Source organism: Elaeis guineensis, chromosome 13, assembly GCF_000442705.2.
Source record: "Elaeis guineensis isolate ETL-2024a chromosome 13, EG11, whole genome shotgun sequence".
In the NCBI taxonomy this organism is placed as follows: Eukaryota; Viridiplantae; Streptophyta; class Magnoliopsida; order Arecales; family Arecaceae; genus Elaeis; species Elaeis guineensis.
Window position 1 is genome coordinate 20580610 of NC_026005.2, and position 23744 is coordinate 20604353.

A 23744-nucleotide genomic window follows, 5' to 3' on the forward strand; every position below is an offset into this window, starting at 1 on the left:
TTTACTCCCCACACACATAATGTCGTCTTGCTTGGACGTCACTTTTCCACTACTAGTGCCACGCCCACATATAAATTTAAAATTTCTTTGTGAATGTTTGACATCCATGCCAACAAAAAAAAAGTGTACATCTAGACTAACGGTCAGTAACGGCCAAACCGGAGAGGAAGCCACTCCCACTGGGTTTCCCGCTAAGTGATCTCAGATTTCGATAGGTCAGCGACAATACTAGGTGGAGACTTTAGAAAGCAACCAAGTCAAGGATCGCCACTCATAAATGTATCTCAGTCCAGTGCTGAACGGGGGACACGTGGGAGTGTTGCAAGCTTAGGCATGGGCCCGTCGATCTGGGCGGCTAGGACCCAATCCGTTCTGCTATCCGGAGGCTAAAAGCACGGGCGTCGGTTCATCGTCGATGGTCGAGCTGATGTCGAGAAAGTTTTCGGTTGGCATTTTTAGGTTTTTTTTGTAAATTTTTGCTGAAAGATTTGGACCATCCGGTCGGATTTTTGTCGGGAAGTTTCCATTTCAAGGGCGTCGATGGCGGATTACAAGGCTAGATTGGAGGAATCGAACCTCGGTTCTGGAGGGAGGAGAAGGGGAGGACCCAAGCAAGGGCGAAGAAGAGGTAGACTTTGGTTCTTTTGTCTCCCTAGGGTTTGACTTCTTTATTGCTTTTATTTCTTGATTTTTTTCTCCGAAACTGTTTCTGGGTGAATTTTCTTGATTATTTTCATGGAATTTATTCGTTTTTATGTGTGATTTCTCGTCATGATCACGGGGATTCCTTGGGAAATGCGGATCCCTGGGATGTAGCTTCTGGCCTGGTGTTTTCTAGGGTCAGGTTTCTTTGAACAGTGACTCTATATCCTAGATTTGTTCTGAGGTCCTCATTATTGGGGAATTTGAAGGGTTTATTTAGCGTTGTGACTTCTTAGCATGGTGATGTGGAGGAAAGAACCCTACCAATAAGCATATTGGTGTGTTGTTTGCTCTAAAATTTCAATTCTCAGTTGAACATATAATAATTGTGAATTTATCAGTCTATGTTAGTAGGAGAAAAGATAAGAGCTATTGGCTTTGTTTGAAGATTGAAATTGATGCTCTTCTCTTTCCATAGAAAGGAAAAGTAGAGAGAGAGGGAGGGAGGGAGGGAGGGAGGAAATTGAAAGAGAGGTTTGGAGGGTTCAGCACTGCTACAAGGATTCTTTTGCCCCCAGAGGGGACTTTGTGTGGGTCTTCTATTGAAATTACTTGTGCCTAACCCAAGAGGTGGTAAAAATAGCTGATTGACAATTTGAAAGTCAAATTCTGCTCCACCCCCAAGCTCCTCTTCTGAAATTGATAAGTCATCTCCTCCTCCAACAAATCCCCTCTACCTTCATCAGATTTGGAATCCCCTCCACCATCGGAATCCAGAGTCCCTCCACCTTCTTCGGATTCTAAAGCACCTCCAATTTCGCCTTCAAATTCTCTGCTGAAATCTCCCCCAAGCTCAGATGGATCTAGTTCTCCATCACCAAAGTCATCACCTCCAGCTCCTCTGCCAAATGACTCCCCTTCTCCCCCTCCTGACCCTTCTCCATCTAAGTCACCATCAAATGGAACTTCATCTTCATCAGCTCCACCAGTTTCACCACCTCCTCCTTCTCTTCCCAGTAATCGTAATCAATCAGCTCCTCCTCCACCTCACTTCCCTCTTTCACCTGCTGTTACTTTGCCACCTCCAAATGCTAAATCAAATACTCCAATCCCCCTCTCCACCAGAGCACTCACCACCTAATGGCTCCCCTCCATCCCCTCCTCCGCCTGATTATTCATCTAGGTCATCTACATGCAAAACTAGTTCGCATCCTCCATTGAAGTCATCACCTTCCCCTCCTTCCTCTCCTTCCCCTCCTGAAAATGGGGAATCACGGGGCAGCTCAGGCACCATTGCTGGGTTGACATTTGCTAAAATTTTAGTTGTAATAGCTGTCATTTTCTTTGCATTCTTAAGGAAGAGGAGGAGAAGATTTGATTACTATGATTACTCCAGACCACCTCATAATTTCTCTGTAAAATCAGGTAAATGACTCATTATGGATTCTCTGATGCTTGCTTTCCACTTTTTCTCATTGTATCCAGTGCTTGCAGATGGATATTACTATTGACAGTCGAATATACAAGGAACTTCTGCTCACTTAGGTGCATATAATGCACCAGGAACAACACCAGCTCATCTTGCTGCAGCAAATGCCCATGGAAGTTATAGAGGTCATGGGTATTACCCAGGGCAACCAGACAACCCTGGACCCAAGTCATGGTTCAGTTATGAAGAGTTAATAAGCTAACAAATGGCTTTCCTTGAGAAAGTGTCATAGGTGAGGGTGGTTTTGGATGTGTGTATAAGGGTTGGCTGCCACACAGGAGATGTGTTGCAGTGAAACAGCTCAAGGCTGGTAGTGGACAGGGAGAGAGGGAATTTGGAGCAGAAGTTGAGATAATTAGTCGTGTTCACCATCATCATTTGGTCTCTTTAGTGGGTTACCGTATAGCTGACTATCATCGACTGCTTGTATATGAATACCTCCCTAATAAAACTCAGGAGCACCATTTACATGGCAATTTATGGATGATATATGTATCAAAAGACTGATTACGGGGAGAGCAATTATAAAGATTAATGCTGACTTGATGCCTTCTGATTAGGGGAGGGGTTGCCTGTCATGGATTGGCCAAAAGGACTGAAAATTGCTATAGGCTCTGCTCGCGGATTGGCATATTTGCATGAAGATTGTATGTACAAATATATTCACATCATTGCTATATGTTATTGGCGATTATTATCTGATTATAGGTTTGCATTTTCCTCATTTCTCCAGGCCATCCTCGCATTATCCACAGGGACATCAAATCAGCTAATATTCTTCTGGATATTGATTTCGAAGCAAAGGCATGCAGATAGTCTCCATATCTAGTTTGTGTTTTATTTATTTTTTATATCAGTTTCCATATGATATTTTCAATATTATAGTCAAATTTTAACCGACTAGAATTATAAAACCACAGGTTGCAGATTTTGGGCGTGCCAAACTCTCAAATGATAATTACACCCATGTGTCAACTCATGTTATGGGGACATTTGGGTAGGTGTTGATTCTTTCTGTGGATTACTTTCTATCTTCCTCCAATTCTTTCCTTTCTCCCTATGCAAAAGAAAGCATATGAGCTGTTGCAGACTGACTTCTAAATGCTTATTCAATTTCAGGTATTTGGCACCAGAATGTGCATCTAGTGGAAAATTAACTGACTGATCTGATGTATTTTCATTTGGAGTCATGCTTCTAGAGCTCATTACAGGATACAAACCTGTAGATCCAACCCAACCTTTGGGTGATGAAAGTTTAGTTGAATGGGTATGCTCAAACTTCCAGCAATCCATTACACAGTCTTGTTTAACTTTTCTTAGAACCCATATAGTGCTGTTATGATTTTTTTTTTTTTTTGATATTGACTGCTGAAAATAAAAATCATCTATGCATGCATGTACCTATATATGTGTTGTGTTTGTGCATAAATCATTTTATGGTTTGAAAGGACAATTTTACTAGTTATGAAAACCCCGTACATACTATAACAAACAAGTCAATGAATAATTTGGTGGTAGACAGAGGCAATCATGAGTCAGAATCATATTAAAATTTCATGCAACATGCAACTATATTTCTTTACTGAGATCCTGTATTCCTATTTCTTGTAGGTTAGCTGCTTAGCGCAATCATGAGGAGCCAAAAAATTTCAAAAAGATCCTTTAGGACTCATGAAACTCAAAACTAGAGGCAAGGGGTAGAAGGAAAGATGAGAGAATTAAAACTAGTCAAATTATTCTGAAACTGGATCGCAGAATCATACTTCTCGAAAATTTTCAGCTTTACTTGAGAAAGAAGATAATTGCAAAAATTCTAAAAATTCAATCTGTAAGTGTCTAACGCCTAGATAGTGAAGTTTCTGACACATCATATCTAATGGTTTTGTTAGTGTTTGAGGTAGTTCTAAGTTCAAGTCAAAGTCATGGAAAATGTCAGATTACTCATACAATCATTTGAAAATCAGCTTAAACCAATTCGTTGATGCAAACTAGGATGCATCATGTACCAGGAGTAATAAACACAGTATGATTTGACATTAACAAGAGGCCTAAATATAGGCCCAAGGGCGTGGCCACCACAAATCTATAACCAATTAGATTCAAAATAATTGCAAAAGGATGAAAATTTTATGAATGTTTCACCTGACTGCAGTAGAATATAGAAGTGATTAGCTTGTACATTAAAGGACTTCACATGGGTGATTGAATGATATAACAATAATGGGTTAGCCTTTTCTACCAATCTCTAGAATTATACCATCAACTGTTTTTACCCCTGTGCAAAATGGCTGGGACTGAATCTCCGCAATGTCAATTTGCATCGTACAGATTAAGGTTATTTCCCTTATTTTAAAGTTTGCTGAATAAAAATCATATTTACAAGACAGTGAAGGAAAAGGGAAAACAGAAGAGAAAGAAGACACTTGACCTTTTTAGACCCAATTTCTGGCTTTATACCTCTCTCCTTAGTTCTAAAGCTCTTAGAAGATTTGGCAAGTTGAGATAGTTGATTGGTATCATTCATAATAAAAATAGAGTGAATTCCTTTCAGTGTTGTGTTTACAGATAGTTAACTTGAGTTTCTTATGAACCAAAAAAAAAAAAAAAAGATCAGAAAACAGGAACAACCAAATGCAATGAGTGGCTTATCTTTTAAATGATTCATCTTTGGTTGTTCATTACTTTGTTGTGGGTAGTCTTGAGCTTCCAACTGTTGTTATCTTTCAAGTTTTAATCGAGGGATTTCTTTCTGATAAAAAGTGATGCTATACTTCTCACAGGCTCGGCCCCTCCTGATTCATGCTCTTGAAATAGGGAATTATTCAGAACTACTGGATCCAAGGCTTGAGAACAATTCTGTGAAGAGCAAGATGTTTAGAATGATTGAAGCAGCTGCTGTATGTGTTTGTCGTCCTGCTCCTAATCGACCTCGCATGGTGCAGGTAAAAACAATTTTCGCTTGGTTTAACATGCAACTATAGAGGATAGCTTACATGGGAACATTGATACATGGAAAGTATATTCAAGGAATTGACCTGGAGCATGCACATCTTGCGGAGTATTTAAGTGACCGTCACGCTGCAAATTATAATTTAGTAGTATAATTGTCTATGGTAATTTCTTTATTTGCCATATACATCCTTGCAGTTTTTCTTACTACTCTCCTCCTGGACTTATTTTAGTTCTACATAAATAACTGCTGAGTAATGCTATGGGGCTCCCATATGTGCATACGAACAATTCTCTTGTCACTTGGCAAGAAGGCATTGGTGAAACTCACGGGATTTGTTGCCAAACATCGGATCGGTTGATTAGGAAGTTGCCAAATTAGCAGTTATGGGCCTGATGAACTTTTCATGTGCACATATTGCGTGGACTGAAGCATTTTCCTTAAATGCCTTAGTGTTCACTTAAGCTCTTCTAGTTACAAAATGGAACCTCCATGATTTGCTTGTCAAAGCTTGTCTTTTCCTTAAGATATGGTGAAGATGATCCACTTATATTTGATGAATTAATTACTGCTTCAAAACATGTACTCTTTTTTTTCCTTTTTATGTGGCGAGGGCATTGGAAAAGGGAGAGTCAGCTGATCTTAGCAATGGCGTGAAACTTGGTCGGAGCACAGTGTTTAATTCTGGCCAATACTCCGCAGACATTCACAAATTTCGTAAGATAGCATTTGGAAGCGACAGCTGTGACTTAATGGTTATCTCCACAAGCGATCTAGGTGTACTATATTGTGAAATCCATGAAAACATTTTTCTATTCAGCATTTGTCCTTTTCCAGGGAGAAGTTTCTAAGGTCATCTCCCTGTTTTTTTCCTGTTAGTAATTGTACTGAAACCCGAAGAAAGAAAGAATCTACATATTTCAATCTTCTAGTCATTGCATGCATCTATGCACTTGTAATTTCTATTCAAATCTGTCTATATGTTTGAGTCTTGAAAGTTTTAATCATATTAACTGACCTACAGCTGTCAAAAAATCAAATTGATAGTTTGATATCACCGCTACTTATAAAAGTAAATAGGTAACCCTTTGTGCCCTCATTGTAAGCCCTAATCGCATTATTGATATTTATGTTTCTCTGATGGTTGATATCATCGAATTGAAAGCAGGTCAAACAATATAATTGAACTTTGTTGAGCCTGTATCTAATTTTTCTATTTCAATAAGAGAATAAAGCATTTAGATAGTCTGCTGATAATTTAGCGCATCATTATTGTGATTGGATCGATTTCACCAACACACAAAACTTTGTGTTTATTATTTTTATCCAGCCTAATTTTGACTTTTGCCGAATGAAAAGAAATCTCCGAAACATACTTTAATCCAATCACGAGGATGCTCCTCCTTTAATCCAATCACGAGGATGCTCCACCTTGCTCGTTCTTAGCAGTTTGGAGAAATTTTTCTAATTTTTTTAATATAAAAATAATGCTTATTTTAAATTCATATAGCTCATTTATTAATCATATCTTACTATATATATATATATATATATATATATATATATATATATATATATATATATAGAGAGAGAGAGAGAGAGAGAGAGAGAGAGATGAAATTAAGAACTCTTGGACCAAGGAGAACAAATAATATAGAATTGTGGAAACATATGAGGCATTTAAAGCGGACATCATGTAACCCGAGAAGATCTAGAAAAAAAGGGAGCTGGTGGACTTTATCACAGCATTATTTTTGAGTTTGAGAATTATTATCTCCTAATATACAAAGTCAAATATGGCCTTCTTAAAAAGACTGTAACAACCATATAGGGCTGTACTTGCTCTCCAAAATCTGCAATGTTGACTCTACATTAAGCCGCCGTGGGAGGATCACAATAGGATTTGCCTGACTGCATACCGTCAATCAGATGTCATGATAAGCTGCCTACACAGTTGTGCCGATTTTTTTTTTTTAATAGAAAAAAAGAGTTTCTGGTGGGAGAGGAATGGTACTGCAGGCTTCAGTTGACTCATTTCTGATACAGACTCTTGAATACAAAAATTCCGATGCCACCTATTGCCATCATGAGGATAAGTGGATTTGCAATCAAATCCAAATCTGTCACTCTAAATCTGTCATTAGTTCTTTCTTGACAGGTCAACTTTGTCAAGCGCTCATGAACCAGGTTGGAGAGATTGTCCAACTGATGCATGATCTGACGCTGGCCTCTGGTGATGAGTATGAGCTGCTCGTTATAACAAATATCAAAAATCAGTCTCTCATATTGGTGTTGATAGTGAAAATATCAGTAAACCACAAACACATGATCCATAAACATTGCAGAAAATATTAATCAAGGAATACCTAAAAATATTAACTAATGATGAGGCAATGAAATTATCTATTTTTGCAAAAATATGGGCTCTTCTATTTCACTGATGAAGAACAATTGAAAGTTAAATGAATCTCACATCTTGATATATTGGATGCAACAGTACCAAAACATGACCACTTAACATGAGGATAGGAAGAAAAGAATGGGCACAGAAAACAACATGAGCTAAGTAGTTGATGCTCCATTCTGACAAAGTTGACCGAAACTACATATGCAACACAGGAAGTGGAACTTAACAGGTGCCTTTCAAGATGAAGCAGTTTCCTTGCAACTTTGGGTACATCGAAGTCTTTTATTGTAGTAGTCTGGAGGCACATGGGAAAGAAAAAGGGTTTTTGTATTGACATAGAATTGGAACTCTTTTTTTTTTTTGGAAATATTCTTATAAGCCTTTTCTTGCTTCCTTTGTAGCACAACGATTTCCCAGGAGCTCAATTTAAGATGGCTGGAACATGTTACAGAAGAGCAAACAATATAATCTCGAAGAATACTGTTAATATCCAGTAGAGGGCTCAATTGTCATGTTATGCTACCAAGGAGTAATAATATCAGATGACAAGCCACACTTGTACCTTAAAAATCCTTACAGAGAAGTAGTGGAAACATGAAGTGATGAGGTGGTCAAATTTTTGCATACCTCTTCCATCAATGGAGAATCTTTACTCAGTTGAGAGGATGATGACGAATTGGGTAACAAGGTACCATTCCCCAAGCCAGACATGAATAAAGATGTGGGTGCAGAGCCATTACAGGTTTCAGAGAGGTTTTGTTGGCTCATTGAAGGTTTCGGTGCACTGAATTTAGAATTCAATTCTTCAACTCGGGAGGTAAATTCATCCATCCTTTCATTTAGAGTTGAAATCTGTTCTGACAGCTGAGTAATCACACCCTAGAGATAAAAATCAGAAAACAAGGCAACGAACAACATGTAGCATTAGTTGGCTGTAGGTTGTGCAGAGTGCTCCATCAGTCAATATAGCAGCGACAAATCTAGGTAACCACAATTATGGAATTATATTTTAGCATCTTGAAACTCTATGTAAAAATAGTCTTCTCACCTGGTTGATTGCAGGTGATTCAGGGGTTCGTCCATCAAATGTTCTGCTGGTGATTGCAAGCCTGGTAAGCTTAGATAGATTTTTGTCCCTCTGTGTTGAATAGGAATGTGATAAACCACTGCAAAGATGCACCACCACATAAGAGCAATGATAACAAAAGTGGTGTTTCCTTAAAAGGGATACAATATTAATTTCCAACTATCAGAGGGACCAGCATGGATACCCAATGTGAACACCAAAGCTAAAGAATAGAGAAATTAGAGGTAAAAGTATTATGTGATCGCCTTGATACAACAGATCAATCATGCAAGCAAAATATTGCAAATGCCATGCATGGTATCAAATATTCTCATTGCATTTTCTAGTTGTAATTGGAATATGTGTATGCAATTTAATCTTAAAAAAATAACAGAAGGAGTCGCATATGGATGCTAAGGGAAATTTAACCAGAGGATGCTATGGCCTTTTCAAGATATGCTGCAGCATAGTTGCAGCGATAATGAAAGCGCTGCATCAAAGACTCAACAGTTATGTGACACCAGGATCATGGGGACCTTAACTAAAAGTAAAAAAAAAAAAAGCAGAATATTACTGAGAAAGGTCAATATAATGCAGACGGAAGGCCTAACACTTCAAGCTTATTTATATAGGAACAATAATATGTGAAATAAAAAAAAATAATGGAATAAGGAAAAGATGAATAATGTGAATGAGGAAATTAGAATGATGATTGATAAGTAACAATTTAGTTGTTGTTAACGGAGAAGATGGCATGCATAACCCTAAGTGCTGTAAAAAGTATTCTCAGAAAAAATCAACAGACTATTTTAGGCTAAATAGACGCTTTATTGCATAACATTCAGAGGTTTGTTGACCATGATTTGCATGAAACTGTAAAAGATTAGAAGGTAGTGAAGAACACAAGAAAAGATATAAAAAATAAAAATCAGAGTAACTGGCATATAATTTTAAATAGTACTGTGTTGTAGGAAAATAAGGAAAGTAGTGGCATTTAAAATAGAGAAAAATCACCGTAGATTAAGTGCTTTATCCCTCAAAGTTCAAATGTTCAAGTTTCTTTTTCAAATTCTCAAATGGTTGCTCCTGTCCTTACAAACATTTTATCCCAAGAACATAGAAACCAAAGGTTATATCATTGCAAAGCGATTGGTGGTTGCATCCAATCGAGTAGAATAAATGAATTATATTCATTACAGATTTTGACACATAGAGCAATCGAGTAGTACTCCAGTTACCAAAACAAGAACTGTAAATGAACTTACCCCAATCACACAGGTAGAATATGACAGAAATAGTAATCACAAATTAGTGTGAAGTATAAATACACAGATAGTGTTGGTTATATCGATTTCCTAACATGGTGCTGGACTTTCAAAGCTACGAACGGTATTCAAGAGAAAAACTACATTAGTCACTTGTCCATGGTTGAATATACCCAAATTTCATGTCCAAAAAATTGGCAGACCTAAATGTAGTAACTGATAAAAAGGAGAACCTCTTCAAATGCTTATTTCTCATGGCAACCCTGTCAGCAGAGGCTCGGGAAAGTGCTTCTTTGGGACTAGAAACCAGATCTTCATCTATGCTAAGCTTGGTCTTCAAATCATCTGGTAATGCCTACATTTCAAATGTATAAGATGTATAAGACATGCACCAGTACAAGAAAAAAAGACAGCAGGGAAAAATTATCCATTATATCTGTTTAACAGGAATCCATACCATAACTTCATTCACAAGCTTTTCTAGTTGAATCTGCTCAATATAAGTGCGGGGAATGTATGAACCATCCAAGCCCAGCTGCTCCGCTACATACTTGACAAACAGTCGATCTCTTCCTTGCACCTTTATCAAAATTAAAAGAAGCTTTATGTCAACAGAACTTGTAAGTTTATCATCAGTTAAAAGATTGGAAGGTTTTTCCAACCCAGAATATGCTTTATGGTGGATGACACGAAATCAAAAGAACGCAAAACTACAAAAGAATAGGCTGGCTTTCCCTCAAAGAGATGCTCCTTGCTATAATATATTCATCTAATGATTTTATTGAACAAAACTACACCTATACACTCAAACTCGGTCAGATTCAATATAATAATAATGGTGGTATACATGATAGTCAACCCCTTTTTTTCTCCTAACTTCTATTTATTGATTGTCAACAATGTCCAGTATTTTGTTGTGACAGAGCTAAGAAACCCCAGAAGAAATGCCCAACAAGTCCAATGATGCTTTTCTATTGTCCGAGTAACTCTAAGACATTCATTAGTCCTTCAGAAAATGTACAACAGCTACTCCCAATGACCTGCTTTGGGTTTACTGGACAAACTAGTGTTGCATAACCTTACCAAAGTAAGACCATCCTGTAACTTAATCACTCCATTTTCCTGTAGTTAGAGAAAACGAGAATTCACCAGCCAGAGAGCATTCAAGGCAACTACAGTAACAGTGTAATCCCATCAATATTAGCTCAGAAGGAGCAAAATTATACTAAAATGGATCGGCGAATTTCTGCCCCATACGATCCATATTTGACCATATTGTGCTGGGCAAGGCATTTTTTATGGTAAGGATGATGATGATACTGTTTTCAAGGTCTCAAATGCTTTGCGATTTATGAAATTTTTTTTTAAAGCCAATAAAACGGTAACTCTGTTGACCAAACAACAAAATGATCTTAGTCAATTAAAAACGCCTCCTGATTGAATCAAAGGAATCACAGAACTCCCAAAACTAGAAGACTTGTTTGGTAATTGGTAGAATTCTAGTAGTACAACAATTCTTTCATACAAATTCTTTCACTATTCTATATCCCACCATACCCTTTCAACACCGAAAGCACTAGTTTTGGTAAAATCACAATCTGAACCAATAATTTGGAGTGAAGAGGCTCCAGGAATTGCAAAACATCCATCAAACAGAAGTATTCCTTTTTTATCCATCCACATCACTGAATGAATTTTTCCTGGCAAATTCTCCTAACTTAAAGATCTCAAACTGCACAATGTTAGGTAATGCTGCCAGCCAAACTAGGATTAATACATACTTTAACAAAACATCTTTGTATGCCAGCAAAATAGAATTTATAGCGAAAGTGTTCATATTTGCAGCTAAAAATCGAATAAGCATAACATTCAACTGGTTACAAATAGAATATGAGAAATGCTTTAAGAAAACAAAATATGAGAAATGATACCTGAATATAACGTCGATTAAGCTGTTCTAACCAATCAATCTTCACAGTGACCCTATCATCAGAAAATACATGGCTGCTTCTTTTCAGAATAGCCGCAATGCTGTATCCCAAGGCCATCAACCCACCAAGAAGGCGCACACTAACTTCAAAAGTAATCCTAGGTGATATGATGAAGGGATTATCTGTAACCCATTCCTGAAAAATCCACAAGTATTTGTTACCCAAGTTATGCTGTCTGTTGAAGTGTCACTTGCAAATGGCACAACTAAACACTAATCGTCAAGGAATCATCTAAAATGAATGCAGAATAATTAAATATGATCTTATTTCTACTTTAAGATGAAAAGCATCATTAAATGGATAAACTGCCCTGACAGTAACAACTTTGCCAAAACAAAACAAGAGGAGCATCAAGGCCAAGGATTAAAGGTATATAGCACATCCAACCTTCTAAGAGTTCAGCAATCCCAGAAATATGTGGGTCAATGCAAGCATGCATGCAAGCAGTCCAAAACAGAAGTACACATCCTATCTAGTAATGGCAGAACACAAGTGTGATATTCTCAAAAAAATGTCCAACGTTGAATTTATTATCATGCATCTTTTGAGATTAAGAATTCAAAAATATTTAAGATAGATTACTAATTGCACAGCATGCACATTCATATGGTGCTCTGCTTTAGGATACAAGTTAGTTACTCCTAGTTAATAGGTAAACCTATTCTGTTGTGTATAATTTTGAGGTACTAATTAAAAAATTCGCAGAAGAATATCATAGCTCCAAAAAAATGACTTTTTAGGAAGGAAAGATGGACATCATGGACAATGTGCTCATCCGAGTAATGTGAATTATAACGATCTAGCCTTCGTCCAAGCTATTCGGGCAGAAAGTATGCTACAATTAGATAAGACACTGGACCTACATGTAAATGCTCTACTTAGGTATAGAATTGTGAAAGAAAAATGGATACAGATTAAGATAATCAAACAAAGAACAAACCTCAAACATAAGATTATATTTCCCATCCCTGTTTCGCATTCTTAGATATGATTGGCAAGCTTCTGGATCTTCACCTGGTGGCAGTAAATATATATCATAAGTCTCCTCCATACTTTCTTTGTGTTCTTTGGAAACAACAGCCTTGATTTGATCCACTGATAATATCCTTGATGACTACAATAATAGAAAGCTCTTAGTGCTAGCAGCAACAAGAACAGAAAAATCAGTAACAGGTACATTGTGATACATCAAACTTCAGGAAAAAAAAAAAAAGGAAAAAGAAAAAAGATAAACATAGGATAGGACATTAACCTTTAGAATATAAGTTGGATTCTGGAAGCCTGTGAATGGATTAAACTTGTTGATGATTTTTATATGTGCAGTTTGAAGATCTGGTTCAATAAAGGCCTTGTACATTGGATACACCTGCATAAAGTTATCCACTTGAGATACCAGACAGAGTTAAATTGTTCATTTTACAGATATCAGATAACTGATTTAGCAAGTATTATAAAAAAAAAATCCTGCAATTATATTAGCAACAAAATAAATTATGTGACAACATCAAAATTATTTTTATGTTTCCATGAATTCTCTCATTTAGGTTATACAGGAAAAAGAAACAAGATATATTAAAAAAAGTTAAATAACCGTTTCAGAGATTTGTTGAATTATTTCTTCAGGTTCTTGGCCAGCACGTTGGATGTCTCTTAGAACCCGTTTCACAAGGTCAAAATGTACACCGCCTGTCACAGAAACTCGCAGGTCTAGCAGAGGCCGCAACCTTTCACTTAAAGCATAGATTCCTTCAATAATTACAATTCGAGAGCTAGGAACATCCACTGTCCTGTTAGCAGTAGAGGCAAAAAGCAAAATTAAGGATGGCCTGAGAAGCTGTGGCTGAGATATCAAATACATCAAGAATCAACAGATATGAGTTTACAATCGCAAAGCATATAGAAACATTCTGCTGTCTGATTAAGCAAGGTATGTCACCTATATCCTGTGCGGCTGCTCGACTTGAAATCATATACTGGCACCTGAACAGACTTCCCTTCTTTCAGACCATGAATGTTTTCCAGCAAAGTGTCATAATCTGTTAGGCGAGGGTCTGTACCAATTTTGCAAAATATCAGTGATCTGTCATGAGTTTTGCATTCTTATGCACCAACTTGTACCAATTGATAACTGACAAATTTTGCTGGTATAACATCAAAAGCCAGATGCATATTGTGAGTTTCAGTGTTAATTGATAAAACTATGATTTCATCTCTCAGCAAAATCAAGTTTGCGACTGGTGAGTAACCAAAAAAAATTGAAACATTGTAATACTCTCTAAAATAAAGCAATAATTAATGAAAGAGAGAAGTACAACTGCTATCTATGCAAATTGCAAATCATTGCACTGAATTAATTATAGCTTCTAGCCATCAACACACACAGCTACAAGAGATTATCATTATGAATTTATGATCATGCAAATAGTTTATCAATCCATCTTTTACAAACATTGTGCATGACTTGATGTGAAGATCAAAAGAAAAATTAATCTTCACACAAAAGAATGAGGCACATTCTGAATACTATATATATATATATTTAAAAAAAAAAAAAAAACTCGGTTATGGTTTCGGCAATCTAATGTCCTGCGAGGGGACGATAAGCGCCAAACTTAACCTTTATCATTTTTTTCACGCAAAGTGGCTGTCCAGGACTTGAACCTGCGCCGCTGTGCTTGTCAGCCCAAGCCTTTACCATTGCGCCAAGCAAGGTTTCCCAAGCCATTAGTTTAAAACATACCAAATCAAACTGGTCGACCATTGGCAAGGTTTGCAATATCTAGGTTTGGTATAAAGCGCCCTCACCTGCTGGCCCATGTGTTTGGTTTGTGATCCTCGCCTCCACCATGCTCACAGCCCATTTCTGCTTGCCCTCCCCTTGCCGGTGACAAAGGTATGCATTCCCCCTTCTCTCTCTAGGTTAGGGTTTCAAGCCTTCTCTTCCACCCCCTTCCTCTCCAAATCTGCCTGTCGGTACACCCCAAAACCGCATGGTATGGGTTGAATTGGTCGCTAGCTAGTACCCCCTCTAGTATTTGTTTGGTGAACCTTGACACCAAGCAATGGCCCCTCAACGTACTATCTAAACTCCCTTAATCGATTCATAAGACATCATCAAAACTTAAGCACAAGTCTAGGTAGCCGCAATGTATCTCACATACAAATGAGGGGCCAAATAATATTGCATGAAGTAGAGAGATGACATGTTTATAAGACCTGCTAGATATGGCGAGTGACCAGTTGCAAGCTCTGAAACCATCTACGTGCATATTGCATATTGTCAAGTAATGAGAATCCTCGTATATGCAATGGAGATCTATAAATCAACATTTGTTTTTCTTTTTTTTTACCAGAGATAAATAAGAGTACGGTTGAAGAACAACAAACACAAGATGTTAAGTAGAGAAAAAGTTAAGATATTACTTCTGGAAATGGCAACATTCAACATACATTCAGGAATCAGTTTGCTAACTAGAAGCCCCAATGTAGCGACTACTACTACAATTTAACTCCTGTTAGGTTTCCTAAATTTATCTCAAATAACTTGCATATGCACATCAACAATCAGCTCTCTCTACCTGATTTCCATTCCTCTCCAGTTCCAAAAATTGATCTCAATATGTCTTGTTCATGCATATCATTGTTGGATAGTGGGACCCGTCTGAACTCAACAGTGATTGGTTAAACAAGACACTAAAGAGGTTTTTAGATGCCCTATGTTTTTTTCCTTTCTCCAAATAAGTCTTACATGCACTAGGACTTCTTGCAGGCTGCAGCTGAGAGAATGGAATTAAACAGATAGCTAGCTGACTATAAATCTTGCAAATTGCAATGTGATCATTATATGTGGATACCATAGAAAATTGAAGATTTAGTATTTCTGAGAAAGCTTTGAGAATAAAATTTTCTGAAATAGAAAAATCTATACTACCGAAATTCACCCTCACATATGATTTTAAGACCACTTCCTTTTTAAACAATTGGTAGACTCAAAGTGCCAATCGACCATTATAATGTTAGGTACCTTTGAAGATTTGAGCTGCAAGTCCCCCCAGGGTTAAAGATAAATTCTGTTAAGATTTTGGCTTCATAGACTTCAATAACCCATTTGCTTGTCTTGCTGCATTCTTCGTGAGCAAGTAAAGTTTCCTATAGGAACAGCTAAGTGGTTGTTGATCTCTTATAGTCTTCACCAAATACTACATCAAGGAGCCAATGTTTCTCTTATGATGGCATTTGGAACTTCCTTGTCAGCTCAGCATGAGAATGAAACCCCAACGTACTTGTAGTCCGAAATGCTGAAGACTTGAAGATGTTTAAATCCAATGGAAGCTTGATTACAATACACTGGCTCAATCTTTAACACCATGAAGGGTCCACCTTCTCACAGAGCATGCCATACTCTTAAAATATTGAAGTCATATTCAACATCGAGTCCATAATTTACGCAAATGGGCAAGTTTGCTCTTTTACAATCTTCAACTGAAAATATCCCTTCATTGAAGATGCAACTTTATTACCACAGGAAAGATTAACGAAAAGCATTTCCTTGGATACAATGTGCAACAGAAAGATATTTAAACTTCTTGCTTGACATATAACGACAAGTAACTTTCAGTTTATATAAAAGCAAAGCATTAGCTTCTCTATTCTTAATCCAGCTTACAGCCAAAGAAATCTAGTAACAAGAAAATCTAGTCTGCAACAAAACTAAATAACAAGGCGTTATTGTGGTACTAAAGGGCACTAATGAACTGCTTCATTCTTGGGGTCGAGAGAAGAAAGATCATAACATTATTTTTTAAGAAAAAATGCAGCAAAATACAAAATGGTTCAGAGAAATAATTTAATTTTGTGGAGAATAGAAGTTACCATCAAAATTGCCATCAATGATGCGACTTGAGTCATTATAATTGTCCATCGACAAAAGTGCAATGCTTGGCATGAAATTGAGCACCTTCTCGGTAAATACAGTCTTCCCAGCCCCAGAGGGACCAGCAACACCAACCAAAATAATTCCATCATTCTTTTGGGCCAGCAACTGGCAAGCACGAATTACTACAAAGAAACCCTTTTCAAAAGATAATGAATCTTGAATTGGAACAACTTCATAACGATCACAATCCTTTCGCTTTACCAACTGCACCTGATCTCTTAAAAGACCTGGCTTTTTGCGAGGTGATTCAGCAATGGAACTATCTTGAGCCATTAACAAGAAGAAAACTGTGCTCCTCCTATGGGGAACAAAATCCAAGTACAATCATATGCAGATGATCAACGGCAAAATCACAAAATAATCAATTCATACAAGAATGCAATGTAGAGAAAACAAAGACAAAAGTGCAACATTATACAGATGAGAAAGATGGAAAAAAAAGTAGTGTATTGACATATTTTAATACTAAGGCCATTCTAGTTATTCCAGGTGACTCCAAGTATACCTCAAATAGGATGCTTTTAGATACGACCAAGGTTTTATTCTTTAATGGATTGAATTAAAAACAGTATTTGTTGTAATGATCACCCTAGAAAGTAGAGAGAAGAAGTTATATCAGATAGTATTGAATCAAACTTAAATCAGCACGAAGATTCCAACTGACCTGATCAGGGAGAAAGAAAAATTTTCTCAATCCGCTCAACTCAAATATCTCCAAAAAAAAAAAGAAAAGAAAAAGGTGGAATGATTGATGAAAGTAGAGTTTAGGTCTCCCTTTTCTTTCATTGATCATTCATAAACTAAGAAAGATAGCCTCTATTTACAATAGTAAAGTCCATCCTTGCACAATTTAAGTTGAATTCTTCTTGTAGTTCGAATGGGAATAACTTTCCAAAAATAGACATGACAAATAGAAATAAATACGAAAAAGCTAAAATCATACGAAGGGTAGATCTCAACTTTTACATCAATTTTGCCTCTTGTCGCTCCACCTAATTCTTCCTAGACTAGGAGATACGCTCAGACAAACTCTTTCCTAAAAAAGAAAATTTCAATTTAATTGACATGTTTCAAACCCAACCACTGAAATTTGGGCCTAATCACTAGTTATATGGCCCTCTTTAAGGGAGAGTGCCGCATAATAGATCAAGAAAAATAAATTTTACCTCAATATTGGCTGAGGTGCCGGATGGATCCAATTAAGCAACGGAGAAGAGTCATATGTCTCCTATTGAAATCCGTTTAAAGATAGTTAATGTGCATTAAGAATGTGACTATGATCTCAAGGATGATTACGCTAGTTCGGCCATTATTGCACAATCAAAATGGTTGCCACCACATGCGCAACATGGGATCCATTATTCAGCAATAAGTGCACATCCCATTATTCTCAAGAATGGATGATGACCCTATCATACATAGAGGAACGACCGAGGGACCTCCGGATATGTTTTCTCACTGTTCTCTCTCTTGAAACTCTCCCTCTCAAACTATCCCTATTCCCTAGAATCTGGCTCACTTAAGCATTGGAGGGTCCCCTACTGGACAAACCCTAATAAGAGGATTTCCTTTTCTTATTTTTCAGTTGGCTAGGCATCATTCTGTTCGAGCTCAAATTCATGTGCCATCAATTACTTCCCAAAATTCTCCAGCTCAACTTTCGAGCTTGGAGCTTGATATCGACCTCAACTCTTCTCCTTGGTTGTTTACCAACCTCAACTCCACAGTTCCGATTCTAGTTGCAACAAATAAAATATCAGTAATTTATATGTTATTAGAGATTTATGTTTCACATAAAATATTTTAAAGTTTTGAGTCAGACATTTTTTACATCATGGTTTGATCAAATACCTAAGAAATTTTCATAGATGTTTATTATATAATGTCCATATGCTTTTATAATTAAGCTTCATTGTGTGTCTTAAGACTTCTATGACCTTGTGCAATTTGCACCTGGACCACTCCATGCAACTGCACATGGTTGCTAGAACTAATCAATCCTACAGTTAAGAAGGTTAAAAATAGACACCGGAAGTCATAAATTGCCCTCCCTTTCCAGATGCAAAGAAAGTGTAAATATAAGCTCCATATTTCACCACACAAGCTTCTCTTCTCATTCACATATTTCTCGGAACCTAAGGAATCTCTAGGCATTTGCTCCTCCTATGGTTCTCCCCATTCTGACTCACTACAGCTGCTGGGCAGCAAGCATGGTCAATGCAATACAACCTTTGGATCACCTCACCTCAAGAACAAATGTTCCAAAGGAGCAAATAAAAGGAAAGACAAAGAGGGGGGGGGGCAAGGAGGAGGAGGCGGCTCGTTGGACATATGTTTAGAAAAGGGGCAAAAGATTAAGACAAAGCATGTAGACAATGGGGCAGAATCTCAAATAGAAGGTAAGGGCTCTAATAGGAAAGGTTAGGTCAGACCAATGTTTGCACTTTGTAGATATTGTTCATCTTTTCTCCACATTAAGTTGTTCTCTATCTATCATGCAAGTTTGATAAGAGAAACACCTGTGCTGTTTTTTTCAGGTTTTACATATATTTGAAAAAATATTGTTGCATTATCTAAATTTCTCTTATGAACCCCTAGCAAATTGCCTTTCGTGTTTTCATAACTTAATATTTTAATTGATTTCTACTGCCTACTATAAAAACCAAACAAACAACAACACTTGTTGAAAAGATATATATATATATATAAAGCATATCAAGTGAGAGGAGTGGTTTAATATGAGAGGTGAGAGGATATAATAATAACCCTTGAGTCCACATCAACGGTTCAGATAAGAACGCGGTTGTCCAAATACCTCTAGGATTTATCCATTCCTTCTTTTTTTAGTTTTTTTAACGTGCATAAGTGAGCGCGCACGGTGCTTGTCTGAACTATTGATGTGGATCCAAGGGTTATTATTATGTTCTCTCATCTCTCACATTAAGCCACTCCTCTCACTTGATACGCTCCCTATATATATATATATAACTCCAATGCTTGGGGTGCATCTATACCACCCAAATGCATCTTGACATGCTCTCCAACCCAACTACCTCTAGCCACCCAAGCCATGATATGTCTATATATGTCTACATTAGGGGTGCAATCGAGCCAGGTCGAGTCTAATAGCTAGAAGCTTGAGCTCGACTCAATTCAAAATACTTGAGCTTGAAACTCGACTTGATATCGATTGAGCCTTAATATCCTGAGATTGATCGAACCGTAATATACCAAGCTCAAGCTCGGCTCAATGAAAAAAGACAAAACTCAAGATTGACTCAACTCGACTTGAATCAATATAGCCATACTCGAGCTTGAATTTGAGCTTTAGCCTATTAATAATATATATATTAATATATATTATAAAAAAAATAATATTATTAAAAAAAATATAAACTCGAATAAGTTCGTAAGCTTTCGAGCCAAGTATCTTGCCACTCGAGCTTGACTTTGAAAAACTATTCAAGCTCGATAATTATCAAGTCGAGTCGAGCTTGGACTTGAGTTGAGCTCGAGTAGTTCACAAGCTGCTGGACTAGTTTGCACCCCTAGTCTACACACATAGTCAAACTAAATCTTTTCAGTAAGTATATGCCTATCTAGATTCTATTCCCCTTGAGACCATGTTTAAGAGTAGGATGCATCTACCAATTCACAAAAGAAAATTCAACAGCCAACAGAAAAAAATCTTATGATCCCCATCAAAGAAGTTTTTCTCCTTATGCTAAATCAGATACAAACATCACACATCCAAATGGCTCATGTAAGCAAATAGGTTTTATTGGGGTAAAAGGGAATCCCAAACATGTTATTCAGTTAACAAATGAAAGCCATCTGTCAAGTACTTCTTCCTCAGTTCCACTCAAACTATTCATGTGTTGCATGTGATCTGATCATAGCCATCTGTCAAGTATTTTGTAGTTTTACATGATCACAGACACCAATTTGATGCTTTTCTATCTTTGACAAGGTTGCTGCAACATTCGCGTGAAATTCTAGTCAAGTCTAGCAGAAGCCCTTAAACTAGCCTTACTAAAAAATTTAGCCTTCTTACTCGAAAAATATACTCATGTAACATCTTCAAACACAAAAACTCTCATTCCAGTGCGCCATAACACAATTCTTCAATCAATCAACAATATGTTTCACATTATTAAAAAATGAAAAAAAGAAATCTCTTCTAGATTGTCCAAAATTTAAAATAAAAAAACTAACAAGTTTTGATCTGCACTCGTCCTTCTCTCTTATTTCATCTTCATTGTTCGTTTTAAATTCAGGACTCTCTTCTTTCTTTGATGAGTAAAAAACCGAAAATTTTGTCAAGATTAACCAAAATCTTCAGAAATTCCATATTGCACGCAAATTTCAACGGGTAAAACATGCACAAGGAAGGAAGCATTATTGATCTCGTTATCGGGTGACTAAAGATTTGATTCCCATGCACTAATCTCTTCGAGATTGGTCCGCTTACCTTCCGCAAGAAACGGCTCCGGGTCGGGAGGCAAGAAGGGGAGGGTGGCGGCGGGCCCGACGGAGGGGACGGGGAGGGTGACGCGGTCGCGGGAGCCGGGCGGAGAACCGAGACGGTGGAAGCGGCGGTGACCGACGCCAGACAACAGCGGTGGCGCGCGGCTGAGAGGCGGTCGATGTGAGGGTTTATGAATCTCCGGAGGGAGAGAAGGAGAGAAGGGAAGAGAGAGAGAGAGAGGAGAGGCGGGGGTCCACCAAACGGAAGAAGCCTCCGTGAGAGAGAAGAAAGAGAGAGATCTACGTCAGGGTTTCCAGTCCTCCAATTTTCTTGCGCTTGGGTTTTATTATTCTGATTGTTTATCTGTGATCCGACGGCTATTCTCGGAGGCTACCATGTACGAAGAGTATACCTACCTCTATATCTCCAGTGGCTCTACGTGAATCTTTTGGATGGAAGACTCCACAACGTTCTTTTTACGTTTGACCGTGGATCAACTGAAGGGGAATAAAAATATGGCTGTCAAATATAGAACTTCTTAAAAATTAGAATCTATCCGCGGTAAGGTTCCTTTTGTTTGGGTATGGCAGATTACGAGTAATTTGAAGTTCGGTGGGAATCATTTATCTAAAAAAATAAATTTTAATATATTTGATAGAAAAATAATTTTAAAAAATAACATCTGAAAAAAATTATTGTATCTGACTGACGTTAACTTTTATACGAAAATATTACCAAAAATTTACAATAATATTTTTAAATAAATATTTTAAATAATAATATTTTTCATTCCATTTTATGGCTCAGAGATATAAACAGCTATTCTGACAATTGAAAAATATTTGTATAAGTTAATAAATATTTTTAACTTGATTATATGAATATTAGAAAATATTTTTTATTATAAATAAATTTTAATATATTTTGGTATATAAATAAATATATTAATTATTAATATAATTTAAGTGAGGATATTTTTTTTAAAAACTAATATTTTTAAATTACTACCACTTGGTAATTCAGCTAGGAAAAATAAATATTATCCTTGCGATGGTATTTATTATCTTTCAAATAAATAGATATGGGAGCCATCATTTTTTTTTTTTTTGGTACCAAACATGATATTCTAATAGAGAATTTATTTTTTCATATTAGATTATCTTCAACCAAATAAGTTTTAAAGGTTTGTTTGTATTTTTCTATAGAATTGGACTGAAATCCTATAGCATTTCTTAATTAAGCCATTAGACCAGCAAAAGTGGATAAAAATTTGAGTCAGCTTACTCCAAAGCTATTTATAAATATTTTCTCTAGTATAGCTTGTAGTCCATAATCTTACTAATTATACTAGTTGTTGGGAGGTAGTATGTCGCCCATGCCGAAGACAAGTGGCAGTGGGGATCTCATTTCGGACCTATCCGATCCTCAAGATCGCCACCACAGTTCCGATCGAAGGTAAATGAGTATGTTGGTGCAAAAATCCGCCTGCGCTGGAGAAGCTGGAGTTGTGGGGGTCGCGGTCGCCGCCGGAACCTGCAAAAGAGCTTAAACCGGAGGTGGAGTTGCTCCGGCAAGACCCTCCGATGCTCAAGTCAGTTCTCTGCCTCAACAAGAATGGAGTGCTCGAACGAAAATTTTAGCAGAGTTTCTAAGTAAAAATGAGAGCTTAGAGAATAACGTATCTGGGGTCCCCCTTTTATAGGAGAGGGGGCAACAAACTGATAGCGATGTCTGTAACCGTCTGGCAGTGGGCCGCCCAGAGTCAGGAGGAGTTTGTTGCGGAGAGTAGTGGAGTGGACCCGTGGCTATCACCGGGGCATGCCACGTGGAGTCTGTCATGGGGAGCGGAGCGGCGTCCGTTGTCGCGACTTACCAGAGAATGAAAGAATCGCGCGGTATCCGTCGCAGGAAGTGGAGCAGGATCATGGCCATTATTATGGCCTGCCAGGGAGTGATGGAGCCGCGTGGAATCCGTCGCAGGAGGTGAAGTAGAGTCGTGGCTGTTGCTGCGGCCTGCCAGGGGGTCCAGGCCTATCGGCCGGAGTTCGGCTGGGGTGTCTGGCGGAGAGAGGTGGCTAGCCACCCGTCTGAGAGGAGCTTGGAGTCTGGCTCTCGCAGGAGTCCGGATGGAGTCTTCCTTCAGTTGAAGTCGGGGACGAGGTCCGGCTCCCACAGGAGTCCGGACGGAGTCTTCCCGCAGCTGGAGCTGGAGACGAAGTCTGGCTCCCATAGGAGCTCGGGCGAAGTCTACCTGCAATCAAAGTCAAGGATGAAGTCCGGCTCCCTTAGGAGTCCGGACGAAGTTTATCAGCTATCGGGGTCGAGGACGGAGCCCGGCTCCCGTAGGAGTCCGGGCGAAGCCTTTCCGCAGTCGAGGTCGGAGACGAGGTCTGGCTCCCACAGGAGTCCGGACGGAGTCTTCCCGCAGTTGGAGCTGGAGACGAGGTCTGGCTCCCGTAGGAGCTTGGGCGAAGTCCACCTGCAATCAAAATCAGGGGTGAAGTCCAGCTCCCTTAGGAGTCCGGACGAA

At 38.0% G+C, this 23744-nt stretch overlaps 1 protein-coding gene and 1 pseudogene across 1 annotated transcript; one reads left to right on the forward strand and one right to left on the reverse strand.

Moving 5' to 3' along the window:
- The first annotated feature begins 540 nt into the window (after positions 1-540).
- On the forward strand, positions 541-6016 carry LOC105056280 (proline-rich receptor-like protein kinase PERK13; annotated as a pseudogene).
- Positions 6017-6694: 678 nt separating this feature from the next.
- LOC105056279 (inorganic pyrophosphatase TTM2) lies at positions 6695-21540 on the reverse strand. The gene is made up of 12 exons (XM_010938418.4): positions 21218-21540; positions 16683-17044; positions 13747-13861; positions 13402-13597; positions 13063-13176; positions 12751-12924; positions 11751-11945; positions 10277-10399; positions 10053-10174; positions 8537-8654; positions 8116-8367; positions 6695-7328 (listed from the first exon to the last, which is right to left on the reverse strand). Exons 2-12 carry the CDS (start codon positions 17017-17019, stop codon positions 7113-7115), a joined length of 1962 nt encoding a protein of 653 aa, XP_010936720.1. The 5' UTR covers positions 17020-17044; positions 21218-21540; the 3' UTR covers positions 6695-7112.
- Between the last annotated feature and the right edge of the window lie 2204 nt (positions 21541-23744).

Bases quoted from the DNA above. Each gene is read 5' to 3' on its own strand.
- LOC105056279 (XM_010938418.4), bottom strand. From the start codon at position 17,019: ATGGCTCAAGATAGTTCCATTGCTGAATCACCTCGCAAAAAGCCAGGT. The intron at 11,946-12,750 runs GTTTGTTCTTTG...TGGATTTTTCAG, and splicing joins AATATAATCTTATGTTTGAG to GAATGGGTTACAGATAATCC. The intron at 10,400-11,750 runs GTATCATTTCTC...ATTTTGATAAAG, and splicing joins TTAATCGACGTTATATTCAG to GTGCAAGGAAGAGATCGACT.